The sequence below is a fragment of the Aythya fuligula genome, chromosome 5, assembly GCF_009819795.1.
Source record: "Aythya fuligula isolate bAytFul2 chromosome 5, bAytFul2.pri, whole genome shotgun sequence".
NCBI classification, from domain to species: Eukaryota; Metazoa; Chordata; class Aves; order Anseriformes; family Anatidae; genus Aythya; species Aythya fuligula.
Window position 1 is genome coordinate 16,227,688 of NC_045563.1, and position 15,586 is coordinate 16,243,273.

General features: G+C 44.9%; 1 protein-coding gene across 1 annotated transcript in view; it reads left to right on the plus strand.

The window, feature by feature from the left end:
• Positions 1-15,586, plus strand: part of ITPK1 (inositol-tetrakisphosphate 1-kinase) — a 139,255-nt gene that overhangs the window by 17,860 nt on the left and 105,809 nt on the right. The window contains exon 2 of the mRNA XM_032188420.1: positions 12,982-13,006. Coding sequence (XP_032044311.1) covers positions 12,982-13,006 — 25 coding nt within the window. The remainder of the gene's footprint in view (positions 1-12,981; positions 13,007-15,586) is intronic.

A 15,586-nucleotide genomic window follows, 5' to 3' on the forward strand; every position in this document is an offset into this window, starting at 1 on the left:
TTCTGCGCTTCAGGTGATGCCTGTGCGTTTTGCAGCTTACTGTGACATCTTGGCCGCGTGCTGACCAAGCAGGAAACCCTGCAGGTCCAAGTGCAGAGCAGATAACATCTGCCCAGCGCCCGGGTGCAGTCAGCAGGGTGTGCGGCTGTGTGCAAGGTCCTTACATCATGCTGGGTGTGGAGCAGCTTCGTTCTTCTTCACAAAACATGGCTGGCTGCAAGGATCTGACATGCAAAGAGCTGTGCAAATGATCTGCCTGGGAAGGTGGCTTCTTGCAGTAAGAAATCCTGCTGCTGTGGGTAGATGTACGTGCTGGTGGGGTGTAAAAGCAGATGCTCAAGCAAGGATTTTCTTTTGCCTTCATGAACAAGAATTCCTGCAAACCTGAGCAAATAGTGTATTTATGTACTAAGAGGTACATGCATGCATTTTTCTGTGTAGAAAATCCTAATCTTATGATGTGGTTCGGTCATTCTCATTAACTGCTACTTGATAGATCTTGTCTAAGCGACAGCAAAGGGGATGAATGAAAATCGCTTTCCTCAGTGGTTGTTGTTTTTTGAGGACCAATCTAAGACATCCAGAGTTTTCAACAGCTGTTGAAGGTAATCTGTAATGTGGACTTTCCCCCCATGTATAATTCTTCAAGTCCTTGTATGTATTTTGGAATTGAAGCAATTTGAAAGCTGTAACCTTCCTACAAGCCACTTTATTTTATGCTGATTGTATCTCCAGTTAACCTGTGAAATAATTCTGGCAATATCTGAGCTGGATCCTGCGTATGACACCCCAGTCAAATGTCCAAGCCCAAAAAAGAGAACACGGGCAGTTAACCACATGCACCCAATGATGAAACCAATCTGCAACAGTGGAGGAATTGTCGCTTTCTCCTTGCCCTGCGCTATACGGTCACCTATAAGCTTAAAATCCCAGTGTGTGGCATAGCATCTCTGGAGTCTCTTATCTCTGGTGTCTGCAAACAAAAGAAGTGAGCAACGGGGAATGAGTACGCTTGTCCAAGGGAAACTTGTTCTGTGATCCTGTTTAATCAAACATGTAATCAACACTTAATCAAACATTTAATCAGTGACTTGCATTTTTCCTTCTAATTAGTTGCTGCCAATTATTGGGATTGAAGAGTGAGTTTTGGGGCGGAGCTGGACAAAAATAACCAGAGGAAAGCAGTGAGCTCTTGCTGCGCCTTTGTGTCTGCCTCTGCAGCTCCTGCCCAAAAGCTGCATCAGCTGATGGTGTCTGCCTCCTTAGCAGTGGTAAGGACAGCGGTAATTTGTTGGGCTAGAATAGAAACAGAATTGTTTTTAAAAAAATAATAATAATACTATTTTTTTGGCTTGAAGAGGTTATCTTGAACTCATCTGTGTGCTGATGGCACTGGTGTTGCAATGGGGAGAGGCAGGTACCAGGGAGCCCAGGGAGCTCCATAAAGGGAAATGTGTGGAAGATGCAGGTGAGGTGCTGGCCTCGGGCTCTTTCTCTGAGAGGGAGAATGAGAGTATGAGTAACGGAGCTCCTGCATGGTTCTGCTTGTCCAGGCAGCTTCTGGAAGATCTAGAGAGGCCCGTGACATTGCCTCGTTCCTGGCTATGCAGTGTGGCAGAGCTCCCAGCAGAGCCAAATCTGGGCTGTGATGAGTCCTGGCTAGGAAAGGTGATGGTGTTCTGGGGTTGTGCAGCAGCTCCCGTGTGCCCCATGCCGAATCTGGGAAAGCTGCAGTCTTAGAACACCTCAGCTCGGTCACTGGTGGAAACGATGGGTGTGACAGCTGCTGTCTAGGATAAGTTACGAAAAAGCAAGGGCAGGATTAATTAGGGCACTGTGCGGGTGTGTCTGCCTGAGAGAGATTAGCAGCAAGAAGTGCTGTGGGAGGTCAGAGGTGTGGGGACAGTGTGGCACGTGCTTGGTGTCTGAGCCCGAGGAAGGGCACTGAAGGCTGGGCAAAGTGGTGCTGGCAGAAGGTTGAAGCTGACTGGGAAAAATTGCTTGGTTCAACAAGATGGGATGCTCTAAACTTCCTGTAAGCCATCAGGGTTTGTGTTGAAGAACTTCCTGGCTCTGTCACTTGTTTTTGTGTTACGGAGGGATGTGTGTTTGAGTAACAGCTTGGATCAAAACCAGGTAGTAGCTGTACCCTGTGGCTTATGAAGTGGGCACAACAGGCACGAATTTACAGATAACAACCCAGGCAAGGAATTTTCTCCAGCCAGGGTAGAGATTTCTTGGAGATGCTGTTCTGCCCTTAACAGGTACAGAAACTATCCTGAGTGATGGAGGCTTTGTTTTGCTGCCTCATCTCTGCTCCAGCTCTCTTTTGGCTGATCCTACAGATAGGGATCCTACATCCCTCACTGCCAAAAGCTTCTGGTGTGTTCTTATGAATCCTCTTGACCTACACTGACTTGATATTATAGGGTTGGCAGCAGTATGTTGTACATGTGCTGCATTTCCAACTCCTCAAACTGCAGCCCTGTCTAGTGAGACTGGCAGAAAGCTCTATTCTCTTATCTGAACTTTTTGGTAAGGCTTTTTCTTTCCTCCCTCTAATGGTCACATCAGCTATTAGTATTATTCTGCGTGCCATATAATAAAAATAATCCCTTAACTTGTTGCCTCTCAATTTAGATCCTTTCTCAATGCTAAGTTCATGTAGCTCGCGTTTTATTTGATTTCCAGGATCGTGTGTAATTCATGTAGATCACCAGATGATTCACTGTGGCTCTGTCAAATGCTGTCCTGGTTCTTCTCGGGGAAGTTGGCTGCATGTCAACAAGCAGGATGTTTTGAAACAGTACGGTCATGGCTTGTTGGAAGCCAAGCCTTCATTTTATTGCAAGCCTCTCTAATGAGGCTTCCAAATAAAGTAAAATCATTTTTTGATCTGTGTTGGTGTAAACTCAAGCAGAGGAGTAGGTTGCAGGGGAAGGAATTTCCCGTTATTGTAACTGTCATCTGAATCAGTTCAAACACAGAAAAACAATCCAATTCACTTTGAATTTGTACCACGAATTTCCTGATGGACGCCTTTTTCTCCTCAAAGAGGAGATGAGGCAGCAGAGTGGCACTTCTCACATGCAGTTGCTTTTCTGTCTGCTGCTGACGTGGTTCATACAGAGTTTGGAGGGGATAGGACAGGGTGGGATGATGAATAGCAAAATAAGCATGAAACCCACTTTCAGATGAAACTGGTCTGATGGAAATGCTTTTTAGCCAGCCATTAATTTTGGCCTAAAGAAAAAGCCCTCTTTAAAATAGTGGCTGCATTCAGAAAGGCCCCAAAGTAAAGGCTGAAGCATGAAATGCTGCTCAAAGGGAGCAAACAAAACAGGAACTGGCTGGATGAGCTATGTGAGCCTGAGCTGGTGCAGAGTTTGGGGAGGAAAGATTTCTAGGAACCTCTCCTGCATTAATTGTTTCCTGCAAACCCTTTCCGTGGGTGTCCTTTTAACCTGATGAAACACCAGACTGGTAGCCCTGGGGCTGCGTGTAGCTGCCCACAGTGAGCTGTCCGCACGGGCTCTTGTTGTTGGTTACGTCTGAGTAAATTACTTTGGTTCCATGCATGAAGAGGGAAATCTGTTCGTGTGTATGCAAACAGTGGTCACTTGGTGAGTGCCGGAGACAAGAAATCACAAATGCTCTCAGAGCTGATGACGCTTGAGGGAGACTTGGTGTCTGACTTGCTCTGTGCTGAAATGCTAGGGCCATCCTTTATGCAAAAAAAAAAAAAAAAAAAAAAGAAGCAATCGGGTTTCTGTAGCGAGCAGACATGTTCACTGTCTTAAGTTTCTCTTGTTTGTATAACGAAGCTTTGCATGGAGGAAAAAGCCCCAGACACACATATATCTTACTTGAAGCCTGGCTGGAAATGAATAAACTCCTTTTTGCACGGCAAGGTGCTGAGCTTAAAGAAGTGTTTGATTTCTGCCAAAAAATGCCCAGTCTCTTCCAGAGATCCAAGAAGTAGGGAAAAAAAAAAGTGTATTACACATTTCTCATGAACGTCTCAGTGGGTGTCTGGCCTATGTAAAACTCCTAAGAGGTTTGTTCAAGGCTGCTTGCCAGCGGCTTGGGAAGCTGCAGAGGAAGGTGAGCATTTGGTTTCAGGGTGGTGGAATAAAAGCCACTTCCAAATGAAGGCTTGGTGGGTGCTTTACAGATGCACTGCTCAGAGGGATTCTGGTCTAGGAAGGACAAAATGTGAATAACAGCTCTCGTAAATGAGTGCTCCTAATAGTTTGCTTTCCTGGGTGCTTTTGTGGGTAGCTGTGTGTAGGCTCCAGCAAGAAGATTGTTAAAGATGACCGCCACAGGTGCCTAAAGCTGAGAAAAGCCCTGAAAGGGACAAGTTCTTAGGGGGCAATTGCCAAATGCTTTCAGAAAGTCTGCTTACTGTAGGCTAAGACAGATGGGGCAATCAGAATTGTTGTGTGACCTTGAGAGAGCAGCCCAGCTCACCTTTTGCCTGCCTTTCTCTTCTGTTCTCTTTCCCCTTCCAAAAAAAGACAGCTGCCGTCCGCAGAGCTATGCCCATTTTAGGTTAGCTTACCAGATGTGTTGCATTTCTTCAGCGTGAATTCCCTGTTCAAACAGAACAGGGAGGCATTGGGAAGGTTTATATGTAGGGCATGACGTCAATATTTAATCTGAAAGGCTCTCTCTCTCGAAATGGTGAGATATACGGACAGTTAGGTTTACAGGTAAATGCAGATATCCATGCTCTGAAGTTTAAATGCACTAATGAAACAACTTTCTGGCTGTCCTAATACATGTCATGATTCTGTGTTGTCCCCATGAAAGGAGAAATGCGTGCTGTCTCTGTAAACCTCCTCTCACCTTGTAAGAGCCCCAGAGGCCCTGAGTGTATTTGTTAGCCCAGACACGAGCGGCAGCTGCTTTAATAAGGAGACGCTGGCAGTTGTTACAGTTCTGAGAGAAAGCTGCTTATGAAATATGCATGCAGATTTTACAAGCCATGGTGTACACGAGTTAAAAATTAAAAACTATATTGAAAAGTAAGTAATTTTATGTTGGGCCATAGTGAACGGAGAGGCAGGAGCCTAAAGGAAGCTCCAGAATAAATGAAGACTTGCTTGCATCTGCCCTACATGTTTTATTTCTGAGAGCTGCGCTCTGTCTAGATAGAAGTCTGTATGAGCACCATGATTTTGGTAGCCTAGAAAAAGGGCTTCCACAAAGGTGGGGTGGGGCTTTATCCCCCCTCACTTTGACAGCCTTACTCTGCTGGGATAAAAACGTGTTCTTCTCTGCCCTTCTCATCCTGTTTTTCTTTGCCAGTCGGAACGGACCTACACCTCAGTCTAGTTTTTTTCTCTAGTACAAGATCCCCCTGAGGCAGCCTCTAACTGGCCAGCTCGGGAGGCTTTGGCAGTGAGCAGCAGTGCGGGCTGCAGGAGGCAGAAGCTGGCCGCATCCTCAGGCAAGAGCTGCAGTCCGCACTGAGCTGCGTGCTGCTGCAGAAAGCTGGCTCCTAGCACCTCAGCTGTGGTGTTTAAAGGCAGGCGAAGCTCTGGTCTCTGGACAGTTTTATAGCTAGGTAGGCTGGAGGGCCTTGGTTCAACTCCCTGCACGTTGCACCAGCTCTTGTCAATTCTTAGTTCCTGTTGCAAAAGATGTGGCCTGTGAAAGGAGGCAGGCAGAAGGCTCAATCAGCTCCTCTGATGCTGATCAAGGGTTTACTGGTAAAGCTGTTTTGCTCAAGAGTGGTACTGCTTGGAAGCAATGCGGGGCCAACATAATTATGGTGGAGTTTGGAGGAGTTGTGCTTCAGCTGACTTCAGATTTGATGGTATCTCAGCCACAGAGCAGGCATTTCACTAATGCTTTTTGCTAGTTTTGCTTGAGAGATGTCTGAGCATAAAGTTATGACTGGCTTTTGGGAGCTTCAGCATGAGAAACGTGTTAGCTGTAGGCACAGGAGCTTCAGGATATTTCCTAAGAGCAAACGTCTCCAATTAGCTGCCAGCAGGGTTGCTGAGTGTTTCTTTAAATTTACTGCTCTTTGTTCCATGTTACAGTTCGTGTCCATACAGTGTGTGACCATCCCTACTTGTTCACTTTTTGGAACAGCATTGTTCTGTCAATCCTTTTCAATCCCGCTTTGCACAGCGGCTTCCCGTTACGTTGTGCTTTCTGAGCACGTCGTGTGCGCTTTTACTTGCAATGAACAAGGTGATGAAACAGGCTTCTCCGAGCAGCCAGTGAGAGCGCAGTTTAATGCTCTGTGCTGTTTGGGATGGAGGGCCATTGCTTTGAGTGCTGGCGTGGGCTCGTGAAATTAACTGCTGAAGATGATTTCCTCTTAGGATTCCACTTAAGTTGTCATCTGGAAAACTGAAAACTCATCTGCTTATTAAAACTCAGCTGGTACAGGCAAGAAGTGGCAGGACCCCTTACCGCTAGCTTTCAGCCTCGAGCAGTTCTGCCATTACCAGCCACAATGCTGGTGAAAACTTCAAGTCAACGTGAGTTTTCTGTTCAGCTTCAGTCTGAGAGCCCTTTCGTGGAAAACCTTTCAGTATGGCTTCAGTTTCCTTGCATTCCAACTCAGTACTAGCAGAACAAAGAGACAGTAATGTTTGCCTTCCCATTTCAGTATAATAGCTGTTAAGAAATTGGAAATAGGTTTTCCTGTATTTCGGCAACATCTGGAAATCCAGAGGTAAACAAATTACCCATCGGCTAACTAATGCACCTCATCAACGAGAGGACTGCCCTTCTTTCCCAAATTGTGTGACGATTCCCTTGACGAAGAACACCTGCATACTTGATTTGCAGGGCTCCAGTGACAATGGAGAATGAACTTTTTAGGATCTTCTTGATAGCTAATGACTTACTCTGTGATACAAGAGAACAAGAACCTAGTAATTTGTGACTGCTGGCTTAAACTAAGTTCAGAGGAGGTTTGCTAAGAACAATACAGAATGTAAATTTTTAGAAGTTTGGATTCAGAGAATAAAATCTACTCTTTAATACTTTTATGGTTATAGTACCAAGTTTTATCAACGCATGCAGAAAACTTCTGCCTCAGTGTAACATTTATTTGCTCTCCAGTGCCACAATATGTTCAATTGTGCAATGTTTTTCATATTATAAACCCTTTTGTGTGAGGTTATTTACATTTTACAAATGAAAAGTGCGATGTGTCTGTATGTTTCTAGAAGCCTGTGATAGCTTCTAAAGTAAAAGTTAAAAATATGTGAAAGATGAACTGTATCTGTCCCCAGCAGCAACACTCTTCTGCCTTGTGAGTGTGCTGCCCCTTCTCAGGTGTCTTTCAGCCATCACCTGTGCCTTGTGACCTTAGGAAGGCTTTTGAAAGGGATGGGTCATGTGTTTGCTTTTTGCACAGGGTCATATTAACAGTAGGGTGATTGGGGTCACGGGGAGACAAAGGGAGCTTGGCAGAGGGAGGACGTGTATGCTCTCTGCAGTGCTTAAAGAGGCTAAAGAGGCAAGCGGTTTATCGAAGCCAAAGGATGGGGCTGGAACAATTTAGCATGCAAATCTGAAGGACTCTGACCCTTAGGAATTATGTCCTGTAATGGAAGATGCAGTGCCAAGGCAGCTTGGTTTGAAGATGATTTTTAAGAAGTTTATAAAGACAGCACGTGGTGTGGCTGGCTGCCATAGCTGGAAACTGGATCTGCTAACGTCTGAAGGTCCCCCTGGTGTTGTGTGCCTGTGGTTGAAGGCTAACCCCTGCATAATTGCTCATAATTGCCATCAGGTACTAAATATGTCTTTGAATGTCTGCTAGGATGAATAGCTCGTTGTCTTTAATCATTTTCTGTGCAGCTGTTAATCATTCCTTCTTCCCACGATGGCTCCTCAATTTTTTTCTTAAAAGACAGTGGTTTTGTGTCCCTGCTGGGAAAACAGTGAGCATGGGCTCCCAGACCTTGGGGTCACTAGTTTCAGGAAGAATGTCCTGCAGAGGTCAGCACCACTGATGTGTCTCGAATGTCCAGTTTAAACAGAAGAAAACAGAACCTTTCAAGTTTGTAGTTAATGACTTGATGGCTTTTATGACTTTGGTACTTAGAGATTTTATTTCTGCAATGCCTGTTCTTTAATGCTGAAAGTAGTAACCCTGTTCTGTTTCCTTAACCCGTTACTGAAGCTTAGTCTTAAATTGCCCATAGTCACTGAATACTATTTCCTCTGCTTACCGTTTGAAGTGTCTGGTTTCTTTTGTGGCTTCCTCCTCCCTGCAGCTTAAACCTCTGAAGTCTTGATGTTGGATGCTTCAGTTTGTCTTTGGTCTGGCAGCATAACGGGTTAGTGGGTTTCTAGCTGGCTTTTTGCTCTGAGGTGCCGCTGAATGTCTGCCTGTGTCGTGGTGGGAAGCTGAGGTGTGTGGAAGCATTGTGGTGCCTCAGGTAAACACGAGAGTGATGCTGCTGCCTGCCCTACCAAAACGCTCTTTGATTTTCTGGTCCATTTGCTGGCCCTGTGTTCTGTTGCAGCTCTCAAAGGAGCACTTTTGTAGCTGTAAATGGGATAATATAATGCTCTCAAGATGTAGAGAAGATCAGATGGTTCTACCAAATGTCGTGTGTGAAGGGGATGGCAGTGTAAAAATCACTTACAGTGCCGTAGTCTCTGATCTACAGGGGCTTCTATTGCAAGAACTGTTCCCTATTTATAAAAACAAGGATGAAATGAAATACACAAATGTGGCTACCCTCTGTGATTTTTGTGCTTAAAAGGTCCTCTGTGACAGCCAGAAGTCTAATTTCTTCAGCCCATTTAAAGAGCACTTAAAGCTCTAAATGATACCTCTTCTCTCCTGTACTGCATTGTCTGTTGCTACCTGACTGTACTTTACTGCCTTCTCCTTTGGATCTGTGATGCTTTACGGAGAGAGGGAGAAAGCTGAGGATTTCCCCCCCCACACACACATCCCACTCCAAATGCCAGCTTCTCACCCATTTCAGTCATAAATCTTTCAAAAATACTGACCAAAGAAGAGAAAATGCTTACTGAAAGGTACAAATAGTTGGATTTAAGTTGGCAAAACTACCTCTGATTAATTCCCTGCTTAATAGATTGAGAACAAAAAATAAATAAAAATTGCCCCTGTTACAGCTGTATCTACTAGTATTTCAGGTGCCTTCAGTTAACTTCAGTTAACAGTGTGAGCTGGGGCTGCTGGTTGCTTGCATCTCTCATGGGCAGTTCTGAGAAATGATAAAAGCAAGGATCCTGGCAGATGTCCCCTGAGGGAAGTGCAGGGTACTCTGCTGGTGGAGAACCTGGTGCAGATTATCTGAGCTCGCCTTTGTGCCTGGAAGAGGAACAGGATGTCTGTGAGGCTGTGGATGGTCGGCGTTTGCTGGTTTTCACACTTTACTTTGGTATTGTTTGCATTGTGTCTTCCTGTGTCTGATAATTTCAGTGTGGTGGAAAGCCGTGGCGGCTGCAGGTTTTTTCTCTGATTCATTAATATTTATGCAGCTCCCTTAGAAGCCAATATATGGCTTTTCTGGAAAAATGCTTTTTATGTTTTATGTCAGAGTAATATATTATTATTATTTGCTATTTTTTTTAAATGTGTGCATCTGGAGGTGAAACATTCTCACATATGAGAAAATGAACTTCTCTGCATGCATTAATAACTTCTTAGGCTATTAAAACAGATATCATGATTGCTTTTTACTTTTCGAATTGTAAATTATTTGGTATTTTTCAATCCATCACTCAGACCAGACAGCAAAAATATGCTACTTAATTGAACCATGGCTGTAATGTATGACCTGAGCATCGTTTTCCCTTTGTAACTGTCATTCTCTATAACGTTCAGGTCCTGCATGCCACGGGGAATTAGTGCAAGCTGTTTACTTTGGTTGTTTGCTTGCTTTAACATCCAAAGCTATTCTGCATAGTTTGAGACTGTGATAAAAAACAGTTCATTGGCTCATAGTAACTTGATATCGAACACTTTCCTAAATCCATAGGTCATCTGAGCTTAAACGTGATTTCAACTGGTGTGGTATTGATTTTAATCATTGTTGTATGTGGTGAGGCTCGCGTTATCCCATAGAGCTGTGCATTGGCTTCAGGTATACAACTAATCAATCGTAACAAGCTTCTGGGTTTTATTCAGTGTTGTAGGCAACTTATATGTCTGTTTTATCTTTAAATGCTGTAGTGTATGATTAAATGAGAGCTTTGCCCTGAAGTTAAGTGTATGCTGGAAGCACTAGTCAGAAATTTGTGCTGCCCTGGGTAGGTCTCCATAGGCTTAGGTGTACTTACTGTGCCAGTTGAAGGCATCAAAGTTTTGCTGTAAATTAAGTGTTTGGTTTTACCACTTTCAACCACTTTTTCCCTTCTCTTTTTCCCCAGAGGTTCTCTGACATTTGCTTAAATATTTTTCTTCTCCTTGGGCTGATGACTGCAGTGTAGGATTCCTGTCTAGATGTTCTTTGCAATGCAGTGCCTCTTCAAAACAGTGACCTCTGGGAGCCTTGTGGAGAACTGACCAGTTTTCAAACATCTGCTCAAGGAACGCAGGCAGACGGTCTCACTTTGACACAGTTTTGCTGCCTCTTTGGAGGGAGGAGGGAAATATGGCAAGCAAGGATCTGTCTTTCTGAAGCCCCTCAGAAAAACGGGCCTGCTGTGGGTTGCCACCACCTGGGTGTCAGGCTACGTGGAGGGAGGGAAGGAAGGCTCATGGACAGAGCAGGGACTAGCAGTGGTCATGGTGCCAGGGGACAGCACCTTTGGGTCAGGCCTTGTTCCTGCCTTGGGCACATTCCTGCGCCCCTCGCTGCAGCCTCCCCCAGCAGTTAGCTCGGCAGTCTCCTCAGCACCACCACCACATGTCCCTCATGGATGGCCCCTCATAGGCCTGTCTGTCACCTGTGGCCTGCAGCCAGCTTCCTTCTGCCTGTTAATTTTAGGGGGTCCTGGAGTGTGTGTGCTGGACCAGCTTGCTTTCCGTGCCAGGCCCCAATCCTTTTCGCCTGGGATGTGGGGCAGTTGGTGCAGTTATGTGGTGCTGCGTGCTCAGCACGTGTTGTGTAATACAAAAACAAACAAACAAACAAACAAATGCTATTTTGGTAGAGGACTTTTCCCAAATTAACTAATCCTCAAAATATGTATGCTTCTATGGTTTCTTGTCTCCTGGGTTTAAGTATTAAAAGTTCTAATGTTTCAGATAATCAAAGGGGAAATCCCACTCGTGAGAAAAAGGAAGACCCAGCGCTGTGAGCCAACCTCGCTAATCGCCGTCTCCTTCCCGTACCTGTTTAAGTGTGTGTGTTGGCATACCCAGCACCCAGTGCCTCTCCATTAAATCCCAGTAAATTTTTGAAGTCCATTTTGAGGGCATTGTTGAAAACCTTTAGACCAATTCTTTCTGAAGTGGCTCTGGCAGCCAGCTTGCAAGTATTTTTCTTCAAAGTAGGATAAAGCTTACTCAGTGTGTATGCATGCATGGCAAAAAATGCAGCCTTTCCCATCAACCTCTATCCTTCAAGGAGCTCTGGAGCAGCCCTTTCTGAAGTCTTCTGTATTTTAATGGGAGTTTGGAGTTATTCTGTTTACTCCCGGGCAGACACAGCAAAAATGTAGCTCGTTTTGTTATTTTAAGTCTTAGCTTCTACTACTTGGAATGCTTCTGAGTGGGCTGTTGCACTGATCTACAAAAAAGCACTTCCTACCTCATATTTCTTGTTTATCTTGCTTAGCTGTGTGAAAGTCATTGTTTCAACAATTTGGCTATTAACTCTTTCTCTGCAAGAGTCGTCTTTTTTTCTTCCCAAAGCACAGTTGGAATGCATCTGGCTAGCCTCAGGTGACGTTCTGCAGCAGCGCTTCCCACGCTGTAATGGCAACGTATCAATCGGCCACCGTTTGTGGGCTGCCGTTATCTGTAAGAGGGCTTTGAAATACTCTGTAAGAGGTGCTTGGTTTCATTTTCTTTTTAATTTCCTTGCTGAGGAAGGATGAGCTCTGTTGTGGTTGTGCAGTGCACGCATGCTGCATCTCGGCCAGAGAAACTCCAGGCTTGTGAAGTGTAAGAAGGGAGCAATTTGTGTCGTGGATGCTGATGGATTGCCTGTCCCTTTGGGCAGCTTTGTAATGGCTTTCCAAAAGAAAGACTTACTGTATTGGACAGAAAACTGGAGGAACCATTGTGTATTCAGCAGTGTGCAGCACTTGTGACTGGGGACGACAACACAGGCGCCCTTAGATAGACCGGTGCTGCAGACAGAGGCGGGCACCACTGCTCTGTGGCCTGCCCCAAAAGGGTCTTTGACTTTCACATATGGGATTAGTGGGAACGAGGAAGAGATTCCAGTCGTGTCCTCGCTGAGGCTTTTCATTCTTAAATTAAATTCCCTACATCTTCGAAGTGAGAAGAAGGTTATAATATATTTAAATAGCCTGCATATAGTGGGAAAGTGGTCTGGTGTAGGAACGGCTAGGCTCTGTGCCAGGGATTCAGTTCTACTCTTCAGACTGAAGCAGAAGTGGGTTGTTTTCCTTGATAACGTGTCAAATGCAGTGACTGAGCACTGTTGTGTTGCGTGCACCTGAATCTCAATTCTTATGCTGGCAGAGAGATGAGCCACATCTACAGATCTGCCTGGGCTGGCTCTACCAGTTGCAGCCCTCAGCGTTTCGATGTATGAACAAAATCGAGGTGTGCCCACCTCTGCTCTCGGGGCAGCTGCAGCGTTCCCAGCAGGGCAGCAGCTCAGCATGTCTCCTGCATCTCTCCAAGGCCACGGCTCAGAAGCTGCCAAGGCCCTTCCTAGGCAGGGAACGGAACCAGGGAAGTGCTTGCCTGAATCTGAATTGGGTACCAACGTGCAGATTTTTATTGTTTGTTTTCTAGTGTGAAGTAATGCTTTTCCATTAGTGTTTGTTTTACATATTTCTCATGTTTCCAATAATAACCATTCCTTTTTTTCTTTTCTTTTTCAGGAAAAGAGGAGTAGAAGTAGTACAGGTGAGTAAAAACTATATTCGGTTATTTTTTTTCCATTCACTTCTCTGCTATGAATACTGTTTTTGGAAACAGTGGATCCTCTTTTGTGGCATATGTTGATCTTAGCTAGTCGTAAGCAAACAGGTATCCAAAGTGGAGATGAAGTTGTTTTTTCCCACGTTTGTTCATGAGTAAGATGTGGTGGTTGATGAGGTGATGTTAGTCTGTGCTTACTGCTCTTGAGGATGGTCAGGCCTGTCAGGAGTAGGAGCTGTTCTTTGAAAAAAAACAGTGGCAGACGGCAAGTTCTTGCAACCCAGGGCACAGAGAAGTGGCGCTGGACTGCTGTGGGGCTTTAGCCCATCTACTGTGAAGTTCAGGTGTTGGCTGTTTTGTGTTTCCCAGTTCTGAATGGCTGTATTCACATGAGATGGCACTTAAGTGATGATGCCAACTTGTAAAAGGAGTTATGTTACCTTGACAGCTGTGTTGCTGTGAATAATACCTCAGAGAACTGTAGCCCTGGAAGATCAAAGGGGGAGAAATGCTCTTTCCTTCTGGCCTATTTTGTCTGCTTTAGAAGAGCAGCATATCATAGATTTCACTCTTCCTGGTGCTTACTCGGTGTGTGGTTATTTGAGAGCTGCGTGGTATTACAAGGAAGGAAGGCACATACTTTACTGGCTGGATTTAACCATATTTCCAGCAGCCTTTTGCTGCTACAGCATCATCTTCCTTACTTTTACCTCCTATTGCTCATAGCTAAGGAGCAGCTTCTTTTATCAGTTCTGATACAGCCTCCCCAGGCTGATAAATACAACCAGCATGTGTAAAGCACAGCTTCACAAGCAGCATGGGGAGGAAGGTAGCCTGTATTTCTGTCATTCTGTGACACACTATTACTTTGATAGTAGTCCAGTGCTTTCCAATCCACTATCTGCATTTGTTTTATGTGCCTAGTGCCTGCTGCATACACATAAGCAGCAAGGTGGCTGTATGAGATGAATTCAATGATACTCTGATTAGCTGAGCAGAGAACAAATTCCATTTTATCTATTGGGCTGAAGTTGCAGTCCTTCAACATGTTGCTTCAGTTAGTCTTCGCTATATCAATGTATGTAGGATGCACGAATGCTTTTTTTTGCTGATGTTTGTGTAGCTTAGTGGCTAGTCATTTCTTTATTGGAAGAGCGTTTTGCAAAACACGTGGACAGAACTAGACAGGACTTGTGTAGAAATGCTTCATGGTTTCAAATTTCCCAGCATAGCTGAGATGCCAGACTAACCTGTACTGGGAGTTTGTGCCCCAGAGGCACACCTGGAACACTGATGCCTGCTGCTCTGCTGGAACAGGGTGAATGGCCACGTGCAATCATGACTTGCCCAGCACATGCGTTGCTTAATATGTCCTGATGCGCGTACTTGTAGTGAGCGAGGGATGTCTCAGAAGTGTGCTCTTTTCCCATCCAGCGTTACTAGAAAGCTTTGCTTGTGTCACCTCGTGCATCCGTTCCGCTAGCCCTGCTTCTGATTGGGGATGTCTTGGTGTCAATCTGCTGGACAAAGTTTACTTAATAGAGGGAAAGTTGTTTACCTGTGTTGAGCAGTAGAGTTTTTCATTTGTTTCCCCTTCTCCTTTAAGGAACTTACTCTGTTGTGAGCTGTCTTGAGGGAAGCCAGCTCTTATGCCCAGCAAAAGACAAGCAACTCAAAACAGAAGTACACAGACTGTTTTTCTGTTTTCCTCTTCACATAAATTCAACTCTTTTTTTTTTTTTTTTTTCTGGCTGCAGGCATGCTTTCCAGTTAGAAGTAGTGAGTTGAGAACTAAGGTTAAGTTACTGGCTTCCAGGTAGCACGATGTACTGGGATGCGTCCAGGCTCTGCAGCAGAGCTGTTGCCGTACCAGCCCCAGTGGTGTTCTGGGCACCGTGCTGGCACAGCTGCACAGCACAGGGAACAGCCACAGCTCCCTGGGGAGGTGTGGGGGCTCTCAGAACCTCAGATGTTCCCTGTCATCCCCTCGGTTTTCTTGCTGACTCCTCCAGCCCCTTGCAGCCGCCTGCTCAGCTGGAGTGACTTGAGCTGGTGGCCCAGGGTGGGGATGTGCTGCACAGTGACTTGTGCCCCAAGCACATCTGCTGTGGCCACCGCACAGGCAGTGGGTCAGTAAGTGCTTCAACAGAAACATTTCTTCATAGTTTCTACCCTCACCATTTCAAGGGAGAGGCTACTTCTAAAGTTATGCAGTGATTGTCTAATGAGGCATTAAGAGAAATAAATAAATTCTATTTTCTATTGACAGAATTTAGCAAAGATAGGATTTGCATCATTTCTAAACCATAAAGCTGGTTTTGAACTCTTGTTAAAAAAGCTTGGTTTTGTTCAGTTTCAGCCCTCCAAATTAACGTGGGGGCAAATTCAGAATTGCAAATTGTCAGTTCTTCTTCAGCCAGTAAAGCGTCCTGTTTCTTATGACTTTGTCCACTGGTGAGGAAAAGAAAGAACATCTCCATATACCTTGTTTTTCAGGAAAAAAAAAAAAAAATCTGTTTGGCTTAGTCTAGAGAGGTTAAGATTGAAAACATGTGCAGTGAAGTG